Genomic DNA, 12,500 nt, shown 5'->3' with positions numbered 1-12,500 from the left:
AACTGTAGTTTATTACTTTGTGATTGGTTTAGAACTGTAGTGTATTACTTTATGATTGGTTTAGAACTGTAGCGTATTACTTTGTGATTGGTTTAGAACTGTAGTGTATTACTTTATGATTGGTTTAGAACTGTAGTGTATTACTTTATGATTGGTTTAGAACTGTAGCATATTACTTTGTGATTGGTTTAGAACTGTAGTGTATTACTTTATGATTGGTTTAGAACTGTAGCGTATTACTTTGTGATTGGTTTAGAACTGTAGTGTATTACTTTGTGATTGGTTTAGAACTGTAGTTTATTACTTTGTGATTGGTTTAGAACTTTAGTTTATTACTTTGTGATTGGTTTAGAACTGTAGTTTATTACTTTATGATTGGTTTAGAACTGTAGTGTATTACTTTGTGATTGGTTTAGAACTGTAGTGTATTACTTTGTGATTGGTTTAGAACTGTAGTTTATTACTTTGTGATTGGTTTAGAACTGTAGTTTATAACTTTGTGATTGGTTTAGAACTGTAGTTTATTACTTTGTGATTGGTTTAGAACTGTAGTTTATTACTTTGTGATTGGTTTAGAACTGTAGTGTATTACTTTGTGATTGGTTTAGAACTGTAGTGTATTACTTTGTGATTGGTTTAGAACTGTAGTTTATTACTTTGTGATTGGTTTAGAACTGTAGTTTATTACTTTGTGATTGGTTTAGAACTGTAGTTTATTACTTTGTGATTGGTTTAGAACTGTAGTTTATTACTTTGTGATTGGTTTAGAACTGTAGTTTATTACTTTGTGATTGGTTTAGAACTGTAGTGTATTACTTTGTGATTGGTTTAGAACTGTAGCGTATTACTTTGTGATTGGTTTAGAACTGTAGTTTATTACTTTGTGATTGGTTTAGAACTGTAGTGTATTACTTTGTGATTGGTTTAGAACTGTAGTTTATTACTTTGTGATTGGTTTAGAACTGTAGTGTATTACTTTGTGATTGGTTTAGAACTGTAGTGTATTACTTTGTGATTGGTTTAGAACTGTAGTGTATTACTTTGTGATTGGTTTAGAACTGTAGTGTATTACTTTGTGATTGGTTTAGAACTGTAGTTTATTACTTTGTGATTGGTTTAGAACTGTAGTGTATTACTTTGTGATTGGTTTAGACCTGTAGTTTATTACTTTGTGATTGGTTTAGAACTGTAGTTTATTACTTTGTGATTGGTTTAGAACTGTAGTGTATTACTTTGTGATTGGTTTAGAACTGTAGTTTATTACTTTGTGATTGGTTTAGAACTGTAGTTTATTACTTTGTGATTGGTTTAGAACTGTAGTGTATTACTTTGTGATTGGTTTAGAACTGTAGTGTATTACTTTATGATTGGTTTAGAACTGTAGTTTATTACTTTGTGATTGGTTTAGAACTGTAGTGTATTACTTTGTGATTGGTTTAGAACTGTAGTTTATTACTTTGTGATTGGTTTAGAACTGTAGTGTATTACTTCGTGATTGGTTTAGAACTGTAGTTTATTACTTTGTGATTGGTTTAGAACTGTAGTGTATTACTTTATGATAACAGTAGTTTATTACTTTGTGATTGGTTTAGAACTGTAGTGTATTACTTTGTGATTGGTTTAGAACTGTAGTTTATTAGTTTGTGATTGGTTTAGAACTGTAGTGTATTACTTTGTGATTGGTTTAGAACTGTATCTACCTCAGATCCTGACCGTTGTCATCAGATGAGACGTCATCGATGTGGACTTGGTCGCACTCCTAAAACACAGAGAAGACATTCATCACATTCATACTTAACAATAACCCTAATAATCAACTTGATATACGATTCACAGTAAACATTTCACATAATTATTTTAGAGAGAAAAATAACTTTTTCCTTCATGTTATTTCAAGATTTCAATGACAGAGATTTTTCCATTAATTTAAATCCCTCTCTCCTATAGGGGAATATGTTGCAATTTAGGATATACCTCTGATGATTACTGGTTCTGGCCCCACAGTCCACCAGACTCCCAACACTAGGGGCGTGTCAAGATATGACCATCCTCAGACACACCCAATCAAACCCTGATCCCCTGATACAAACAAATATCAGCTAGGTAGTTGATTAGCCATGTCTGGGAACAGACTGGTCTGGGAACAGACTGGATGGAACATGTCTGGGAACAGACTGGTCTGGGAACAGACTGGATGGAACATGTCTGGGAACAGACTGGATGGAACATGTCTGGGAACAGACTGGATGGAACATGTCTGGGAACAGACTGGATGGAACATATCTGGGAACAGACTGGATGGAACATGTCTGGGAACAGACTGGATGGAACATGTCTGGGAACAGACTGGATGGAACATGTCTGGGAACAGACTGGATGGAACATGTCTGGGAACAGACTGGTCTGGGAACAGACTGGATGGAACATGTCTGGGAACAGACTGGTTGGAACATGTCTGGGAACAGACTGGATGGAACATGTCTGGGAACAGACTGGTCTGGGAACAGACTGGATGGAACATGTCTGGGAACAGACTGGTTGGAATTTTATTTGGAGGTAGGTAGATTACTTCTCATTTGAACCATTGAAACGAATAACCATATATTCAATTCAATTTGATCAGAAAGTTGTCTCAGTTCACACACTCTCAGTTCTAGGTGAGAGTGTGGGAGGGGGTGTAGGGGAGGTGAGATAAGAGGAGAGGAGGGAAGAGGAGAGGAGGGAAGAGGAGAGGAGGGAAGAGGAGGTAGATAAGAAGAGGGGATGGGAGAGAAGAGGAGAGGAGGGAGAGAATAGGAAGGAGAGAAGAGGATGGGAGACTGAGGGAGTGGAGAGTGGAGAGTGGGGGAGTGAAGAGTAGGGTAAGAGAGATATGAGGAGGGAGATAAGAGGAGGAAAGAGTGGGGGAGGGGAGAGAAGAGGAGGGTAGAGAAGAGGAGGGAGTGAAGAGGAGGGAGTGAAGAGGAGGGAGTGAAGAGGAGGGAGTGAAGAGGAGTGTAGGGCAGAGAAGAGGAGAAAGAGAAGACAAGGGAGAGAAGAGGAGGGGAGGGAGAAAATAGGGGGAGAGAAGAGGAGGGAGAAAAGAGGGAGAATAAAGATATCCATGGTGTTTATAGCAGCATCTGTGTCTGTGTGTTTGTATCCATGTGTGTGTGTACATGTGTGTGTGTACATGTGTGTGTGTACATGTGTGTGTGTACATGTGTGTGTATCCATGTGTGTGTGTCTGCATGCATCTATGGGTCTTCCTGTATGTGCTTCCCTTTCCCTGCAGGCCTCGCTGGTGTTGGAGAGGCTGAGGGAATCTTCAGCTCTCTCTGATTCAGCCGCCCCTCAGTAACACAATCCAGACGTTCTGCTAAATGTAACCTACTAGAAAAATTGAACCTGATGCTAACCGCCAATGAAATGATGACCTCTGATTACTGCTGCGCCACACACCAGCACAGCCCTGGGGCTAGAGCACTGCTCTCTCTCTCTCTCTCTCTGTCTCTCTCTCTCTCTCTCTCTGTCTTTCTCTCTGCTCTCTCTCTCTCTCTCTCTCTCTCTCTCTCTCTCTCTCTCTCTCTCTCTCTCTCTCTCTCTCTCTCTCTCTCTCTCTCTCTATCTGTCTCTCTCTCTGTCTCTCTCTCTCTGTCTCTCTCTCTGTCTCTCTCTCTCTCTCTCTCTCTGTCTCTCTCTCTCTCTGTCTTTCTCTCTCTCTCTCTCTCTCTCTCTCTCTCTCTCTCTCTCTCTCTCTCTGTATTTCTCTCTCTCTCTCTCTGCTCTCTCTCTCTCTCTCTCCCTGTCTCTCTCTCTGTCTCTCTCTCTCTCTGTCTCACTCTCTCTCTGTGTCTCTCTCTCTGTCTCTCTCTCTGTCTCTCTCTCTCTCTCTGTCTCTCTCTCTGTCTCTCTCTCTCTCTCTGTCTCTCTCTCTCTCTGTCTCTCTCTCTCTCTCTCTCTCTGTCTCACTCTCTCTCTGTGTCTCTCTCTCTGTCTCTCTCTCTGTCTCTCTCTCTGTGTCTCTCTCTCTGTCTCTCTCTCTGTCTCTCTCTCTGTCTCTCTGTCGCTCTCTCTCTCTCTGTCTCTCTCTCTCTCTCTCTCTCTCTCTCTCTCTCTCTCTCTCTCTCTCTCTCTCTCTCTCTCTCTCTCTCTCTGTCTCTCTCTCTCTCTCTCTCTCTCTCTCTCTCTCTCTCTCTCTCTGTCTCTCTCTCTCTGTCTCTCTCTCTGTCTCTGTCTCTCTCTCTGTCTCTCTCTCTCTCTGTCTCTCTCTCTCTCTCTCTCTCTCTCTCTCTCTCTCTCTCTCTCTCTCTCTCTCTCTCTCTCTCTCTCTCTCTCTCTCTCTCTCTCTCTCTCTCTCTCTCTCTCTCTCTCTCTCTCTCTCTCTCTCTCTCTCTGTATCTCTCTCTCTCTCTCTCTCTCTCTCTCTCTCTCTCTCTCTCTCTCTCTCTCTCTCTCTCTGTCTCTCTCTCTCTTACTGGAGAATGCAAACTGAAAATCTGTTATTAGTTTTCCATTTATAGGAGTCCTCCACCCTCATCTCTTCCCTCTCCTCCCCTCATCCCCACTCCTCTCCTCCCCTCCTCCCCACTCCTCTCCTCCCTCCCTCCCCCTCCTCCCATTCCTCTCCTCTGCCCCCTCTCCTCCTCTCCTCCCTCTTCTCTCCTCCTCTCCCGTCCTCTCCTCCTCCCCTTCTTCTGCTCCCCCTCCCTCTTCTCTCCTCCTCTCCCGTCCTCTCCTCCTCCCCTTCTTCTGCCCCCCCTGCCCCTCCTCTCCCCCCCCCACCTCCTCTCCTCCTCCCCCTCTTCTCCTCCTCTCCTCCTCCCCCTTCCTCCTCTCCTCCTCCCCTCCTTCTCCTCCCCCTTCTCCCCCCTCCAGGCGATCATTGTTAATTTGTTCTTAAATGACTTGATGAAATAAAGGTTGGAGAAATACATAAAATACAATCTAAAGTAGGAAATCCAAGGAGAAACAAGTAAAATAAATGATTAAAAGCATGCTTTGATTGATGTAAGCTTCAGTTAAAAGAGAAGTCAGATTATTGATAATTTAACTTTTAAACAACAAAAAAAATATCCTTTTAATTTATGAAGAATAACACCCTCGTGACTCTGATCTGTACCTGAAATTCCTCAAACATTTCATTCCTGCAGTTAAGTAGTTTTCAAATGGTTGCGTAACTACATGGTGAAAAGGTTAAGTCCTCAACCGTTTTGAAGTTTCTATTAAAACATTTCTCCTGGAAGTTGAAACTAAAATTCCTTTGGCTTTTATAGAATGAAAAATTCTTCCCTGCTTTTTTGAAGCTTTTTGAATTAGCTTTCCGGCGTGTGTTAAGACACCCAAACAGAGAAAGGACTTCCTTGTTTTAAGTCCCTCTGAACGGGGCCAAATGCTGACGTTATTGCATTCCTGCCTAATGCAACGGCAGGGGCAAGGGACCGTAAAACTGTTTTATTTCACTGGTTCCCATCTGAACAAATTTTTCATCTCCCTGGATTTGTGGGGAAAGGGAGGAGAGGAGAAAAGGAGGAGGAGGAGGAGAGGGAGACGTGAAGAGAAACTCAAAACAGCTGTTCAGTAACAGAATTAAAATCTTGACCCCCCCCCAACCCTCTAAGCTCTAATGCTGCCTGCCATTCTCAGCCAAGCCCTCTCCCTGAGAGTTCCACATACAAAAAGGAAAATGCTTTGACCCTTTGACCTCCTCTCTGGGGCTCCAGAGCCCCACGATAACGGGGTGGAGATTGGGAGGAGAAGGGTGGAGGAGAGGACCGGGGGGGGGGGTAGAGCTAAAGTGAACTCACATGGAGAGAGAGAGAGCTATGTTCTAAAAAATGGACTGTCACTATGTAGTGTGTGTGTGTGTGTGTGTGTGCGTGCGTGTGTGTGTGTGTGTGTGTGTGTGTGTGTGTGTGTGTGTGTGTGTGTGTGTGTGTGTGTGTGTGTGTGTGTGTGTGTGTGTGTGTGTGTGTGTGTGTGTGTGTGTGTGTGTGTGTGCGCGCGTGCGTGCGTGTGTGCGTGCGTGCGTGCGTGCGTGTGTGTGTGTGTGTGTGTGTGTGTCTAATGGTTGGGGCGAGCAACAATTTGATAAAAGCTCTGGACGTGTAGCCAGGAACTATTTGAGGCCAAGAAGACTTTTGGTCATAATGTGTTCTCACTAACACACTGTAGTTCAGAGGGATTCTCACACACACACACACACACACACACACACACACACACACACACACACACACACACACACACACACACACACACACACACACACACACACACAACACACACACACACACATTTTCACGACCACTTTAAAATCTAATTCCGTAAAAACGAAGAAAAACACTCAAAATGAAATGTCCGTTTGTTTAGGACAACAACTTGTAATTCATTATAATCTGTTTTTATTTATTTACTTATTTTATTTCTCCTTTATTAAACCAGGTAGGCCAGTTGAGAACAAGTTTTCATTTACAACTGAGACCTGGCCAAGATAAAGAGTAAACAACAACACAGAGTTACACATGGAGTAAACAACAACACAGAGTTACACATGGAGTAAACAACAACACAGAGTTACACATGGAGTAAACAACAACACAGAGTTACACATGGAGTAAACAACAACACAGAGTTACACATGGAATAAACAACAACACAGAGTTACACATGGAGTAAACAACAACACAGAGTTACACATGGAATAGACAACAACACAGAGTTACACATGGAGTAAACAACAACACAGAGTTACACATGGAATAAACAACAACACAGAGTTACACATGGAATAGACAACAACACAGAGTTACACATGGAGTAAACAACAACACAGAGTTACACATGGAATAGACAACAACACAGAGTTACACATGGAATAGACAACAACACAGAGTTACACATGGAATAGACAACAACACAGAGTTACACATGGAATAAACAACAACACAGAGTTACACATGGAATAGACAACAACACAGAGTTACACATGGAATAGACAACAACACAGAGTTACACATGGAATAGACAACAACACAGAGTTACACATGGAATAGACAACAACACAGAGTTACACATGGAATAGACAACAACACAGAGTTACACATGGAATAGACAACAACACAGAGTTACACATGGAATAGACAACAACACAGAGTTACACATGGAGTAAACAACAACACAGAGTTACACATGGAGTAAACAACAACACAGAGTTGCACATGGAGTAAACAAACATACAGTCAATAATACAGTAGCAAAAATCTATATACAGTGTGTGCAAATGTAGAAGAGTTGGGGAGGTAAGGCAATAAACAGGCCATGGAGGCGAAATAATTACAATTTAGCAGATTAACACTGGAGTGATAGATGTGCAGATGATGGTGTGCAGGTAGAGATACTGGGGTGCAACAGAGCAAGAGGGTAAGTAATACAATGGGGATGAGGTAGTTGGGTGTGCTATTTACAGATGGGCTGTGTACAGGTGCAGTGATCTGTGAGCTGCTCTGACAGCCGATGTTTAAAGTTAGAGAGGGAGACTTTCAGTGATTTTTTTTTGCAATTTGTTCCAGTCATTGGCAACAGAGAACTGGAAGGAAAGGCAGCCAAAGGAAGTGTTGGCTTTGGGGATGACCAGTGAAATATACCTGCTGTAGCACGTGCTACAGGTGGGTGTTGCTATGGTGACCTGAGAGCTGAGATAAGGCAGGGCCGTAGTGGTGTGTGTCTGTTAGATTAGGACAACAACTTGTAATTAATTATAATCTGTAATAGGGTGTGTCTGTTTTTTTTTCAGGACAACAAAAGGGCCCTGGTTACCCTCTTTACAGAACCAACATAAACCCTTTCATTGTCTACGCTCAACGTCCGCAAACTGGTGTAAATCACAGGAATGTCTTCATTGTCTCTCTATTCAATTCTAATTACCTGCTAATGAACCACACACACCCATTCACTACCATGTATACACACACACACACACACACACACACACACACACACACACACACACACACACACACACACACACACACACACACACACACACACACACACACACACACACACACACACACACACACACACACACACACACACACACAGCTGACTGAAAAAGCCCCTATTACCTACCTATTTAACTGTGCTATTGAGCCATTCTTCACTAATACATTGAAGAGTACAGTAGACCAGACACGACAAACCTCGAGCTCAGGACACAGAAGTTATGAAAACAACATGTGTTTTATCAATTAGGTCTAGCAGATGTTTAGTTAGATGTTTTAAACTGAACCCAACAACAACTCCTATCGAACAATATTATATAGTTCAAGTAGGTTTGGTGCAATATTATATAGTTCAAGTAGGTTTGGTGCAATATTATATAGTTCAAGTAGGTTTGGTACAATATTATATAGTTCAAGTAGGTTTGGTACAATATTATATAGTTCAAGTAGGTCTGGTACAATATTATATAGTTCAAGTAGGTTTGGTACAATATTATATAGTTCAAGTAGGTCTGGTACAATATTATATAGTTCAAGTAGGTTTGGTACAATATTATATAGTTCAAGTAGTTTTGGTGCAATATTATATAGTTCAAGTAGGTTTGGTACAATATTATATAGTCCAAGTAGGTTTGGTGCAATATTATATAGTTCAAGTAGGTTTGGTGCAATATTATATAGTTCAAGTAGGTTTGGTGCAATATTATATAGTTCAAGTAGGTTTGGTGCAATATTATATAGTTCAAGTAGGTTTGGTGCAATATTATATAGTTCAAGTAGGTTTGGTGCAATATTATATAGTTCAAGTAGGTTTGGTGCAATATTACATAGTTCAAGTAGGTTTGGTGCAATATTATATAGATCAAGTAGGTTTGGTGCAATATTATATAGTTCAAGTAGGTTTGGTACAATATGATAGAGTTCAGGTAGTTCTAGAACAATATGATAGAGTTCAGGTAGTTCTAGAACAATATGTTAGAGTTCAGGTAGTTCTAGAACAATATGTTAGAGTTCAGGTAGTTCTGGAACAATATGTTAGAGTTCAGGTAGTTCTAGAACAATATGTTAGAGTTCAGGTAGTTCTGGAACAATATGTTAGAGTTCAGGTAGTTCTAGAACAATATGATAGAGTCCAGGTAGTTCTGGAACAATATGTTAGAGTTCAGGTAGTTCTGGTACAATATGATAGAGTTCAGGTAGTTCTGGAACAATATGTTAGAGTTCAGGTAGTTCTAGAACAATATGTTAGAGTTCAGGTAGTTCTGGAACAATATGTTAGAGTTCAGGTAGTTCTAGAACAATATGTTAGAGTTCAGGTAGTTCTGGAACAATATGTTAGAGTTCAGGTAGTTCTAGAACAATATGATAGAGTTCAGGTAGTTCTGGAACAATATGTTAGAGTTCAGGTAGTTCTAGAACAATATGTTAGAGTTCAGGTAGTTCTAGAACAATATGATAGAGTTCAGGTAGTTCTGGAACAATATGTTAGAGTTCAGGTAGTTCTGGTACAATATGATAGAGTTCAGGTAGTTCTGGAACAATATGTTAGAGTTCAGGTAGTTCTAGAACAATATGTTAGAGTTCAGGTAGTTCTGGAACAATATGTTAGAGTTCAGGTAGTTCTAGAACAATATGTTAGAGTTCAGGTAGTTCTGGAACAATATGTTAGAGTTCAGGTAGTTCCGGAACAATATGATAGAGTTCAGGTAGTTCCAGAACAATATGTTAGAGTTCAGGTAGTTCTAGAACAATATGTTAGAGTTCAGGTAGTTCTGGAACAATATGTTAGAGTTCAGGTAGTTCTAGAACAATATGTTAGAGTTCAGGTAGTTCTGGAACAATATGTTAGAGTTCAGGTAGTTCTAGAACAGTATGTTAGAGTTCAGGTAGTTCTAGAACAATATGTTAGAGTTCAGGTAGTTCTAGAACAATATGTTAGAGTTCAGGTAGTTCTAGAACAATATGTTAGAGTTCAGGTAGTTCTGGAACAATAGGATAGAGTTCAGGTAGTTCCAGAACAATATGATAGAGTTCAGGTAGTTCTGGAACAATATGTTAGAGTTCAGGTAGTTCTGGAACAATACATTAGAGTTCAGGTAGTTCTGGAACAATACATTAGAGTTCAGGTAGTTCTGGTACAATATGATAGAGTTCAGGTAGTTCTGGAACAATATGTTAGAGTTCAGGTAGTTCTAGAACAATATGTTAGAGTTCAGGTAGTTCTGGAACAATATGTTAGAGTTCAGGTAGTTCTAGAACAATATGTTAGAGTTCAGGTAGTTCTGGAACAATATGTTAGAGTTCAGGTAGTTCTGGAACAATATGTTAGAGTTCAGGTAGTTCTAGAACAATATGTTAGAGTTCAGGTAGTTCTGGAACAATATGTTAGAGTTCAGGTAGTTCTAGAACAGTATGTTAGAGTTCAGGTAGTTCTAGAACAATATGTTAGAGTTCAGGTAGTTCTAGAACAATATGTTAGAGTTCAGGTAGTTCTAGAACAATATGTTAGAGTTCAGGTAGTTCTGGAACAATAGGATAGAGTTCAGGTAGTTCCAGAACAATATGATAGAGTTCAGGTAGTTCTGGAACAATATGTTAGAGTTCAGGTAGTTCTGGAACAATACATTAGAGTTCAGGTAGTTCTAGAACAATACATTAGAGTTCAGGTAGTTCTAGAACAATACATTAGAGTTCAGGTAGTTCTAGAACAATATGATAGAGTTCAGGTAGTTCTAGAACAATATGTTAGAGTTCAGGTAGTTCTAGAACAATATGTTAGAGTTCAGGTAGTTCTGGAACAATATGTTAGAGTTCAGGTAGTTACTGTGCTGCATAATGTCCTGCAGCTGTCTGATCTCTCTCTAATGCATGTTGTAATGTTCTATCTGCGGGCACATCCAGGGGCCAGTTTCATTGAATAATGTAGAATAAACATTTCAGCTGGTGTTTTTGGTCCCTGTGTGTGTGTGTGTGTGTGTGTGTGTGTGTGTGTGTGTGTGTGTGTGTGTGTGTGTGTGTGTGTGTGTGTGTGTGTGTGTGTGTGTGTGTGTGTGTGTGTGTGTGTGTGTGTGTGTGTGTGTGTGTGTGTGTCTGTGCTCTCTATTTTTATTGTCCAGCCCTGTCTGCTGCCGTGGCGAATCACTCTGTGTTTACATAGCCCTTTACATTCACTGGGTTATTACGACACACAATTAACAGTTGTGTTACTAGTGGGGCCCGGCCCTGCGTGGCTTGGTCCCGGACCCCCAGGAAGGGAGGGCTAGAGGGGCCAGAGGAATGCACAGCCTTCCACAATTAGTGCTCCCAGCTGGGGCTCGGATGAAGCCATGGCCAGCCTCTCTGTTAGTGTGCTGTCGATCTAATGGCGGTATGACTTACAGTAAGCTCTCTCTCAGTGACACACTGGTCTAAAGTAGTGAACTATATAGGGAATAGGTTGCCATAGGGCTCTGGTCTAAAGTAGTGAACTATATAGGGAATAGGGTGCCATTTGGAACTCAGTCCACTTATTAGGAGCCACTTTTTAAGACCTCGTAAACACTGCGGAGTCTAACAACTAGGAATTAGGGTGGTTAGGTTAGGGAGTTACTGTAGTGGGTAGGGGTTAGGGGTTATTACCAGGTGGTTAGGGAGCTGAAGAGGAGAGTGTGTGAGGGGGTGAGTGAGTCAGCAAGTGAGTGAGTGGGTAGGTGAGTGAGTGTGTGAGGGGATGAGTGAGTCAGCGAGTGGGTGAGTGAGTGTGTGAGGGGGTGAGTGAGTAGGTGGGTGAGTGCGTGGGTGAGTGGGTGGGTGAGTGAGGAGGTGGGTGAGTGGGTGGGTGACTGAGTGAGTGAGGAGGTGAGTGAGTGTGTGAGGGGGTGAGTGGGTGTGTGAGTGAGTGAGGAGGTGAGTGAGGAGATGGGTGAGTGCGTGGGTGAGTGGGTGGGTGAGTGAGTAGGTGGGTGAGTGGGTGGATGGGTGAGTGGGTGGGTGAGTGAGGAGGTGTGTGAGTGTGTGAGGGAGTGAGTGGGTGGGTGAGTGAGGAGGTGAGTGAGGGGGTGGGTGAGTGGGTGGGTGAGTGAGGAGGTGAGTGAGGGGGTGAGTGAGTAGGTTGGTGAGTGAGGAAGGTCTGAAACCCCTCCCTGTACAGTACTGTTCTCCCCTAACCAAGCTGCTGTGGTCCTCGCTAAAACCTACAATCACCACTAACTGTCTCCAGATGGTCCTGCTATACACACAGACCCTCCACTCGCAATTACTCCTTATGCAAACACTTGCTCTTTCTGTTTAATTCATCAGACCTTCTTTTTCCATTAATGTGTTTGTCTGACAGGCTTGTCTTCAGTTTGACAAGAAGGAAAACCAACGGAGCAGAGAAGCTACTGTGTGAAGAAAGAAAGGGAGGAATTAAAGAAAGAGGGTGTGGGGAAGAAAAACAAATAAACAACGTTGTTCTGTAATCCCAAAATCTCTCTCTCTCTCTCTCTCTCTCTCTCTCTCTCTCTCTCTCTCTCTCTCTCTCTCTCTCTCTCTCGATGT

General features: G+C 41.6%; 1 protein-coding gene across 16 annotated transcripts in view; it reads right to left on the bottom strand.

Moving 5' to 3' along the window:
• eya1 (EYA transcriptional coactivator and phosphatase 1) overlaps positions 1 to 12,500 on the bottom strand; it is a 153,233-nt gene that overhangs the window by 33,940 nt on the left and 106,793 nt on the right. For all 16 annotated transcript variants that reach the window (XM_046355421.1, XM_046355429.1, XM_046355432.1 and 13 more), the window contains one exon: positions 1,701 to 1,759. In XM_046355421.1, the coding sequence (XP_046211377.1) occupies positions 1,701 to 1,759 (59 nt within the window). The remainder of the gene's footprint in view (positions 1 to 1,700; positions 1,760 to 12,500) is intronic.

Source organism: Oncorhynchus gorbuscha, linkage group LG07 (assembly GCF_021184085.1).
Source record: "Oncorhynchus gorbuscha isolate QuinsamMale2020 ecotype Even-year linkage group LG07, OgorEven_v1.0, whole genome shotgun sequence".
NCBI classification, from domain to species: Eukaryota; Metazoa; Chordata; class Actinopteri; order Salmoniformes; family Salmonidae; genus Oncorhynchus; species Oncorhynchus gorbuscha.
This window is presented reverse-complemented; position numbering and strand designations above follow the sequence as displayed.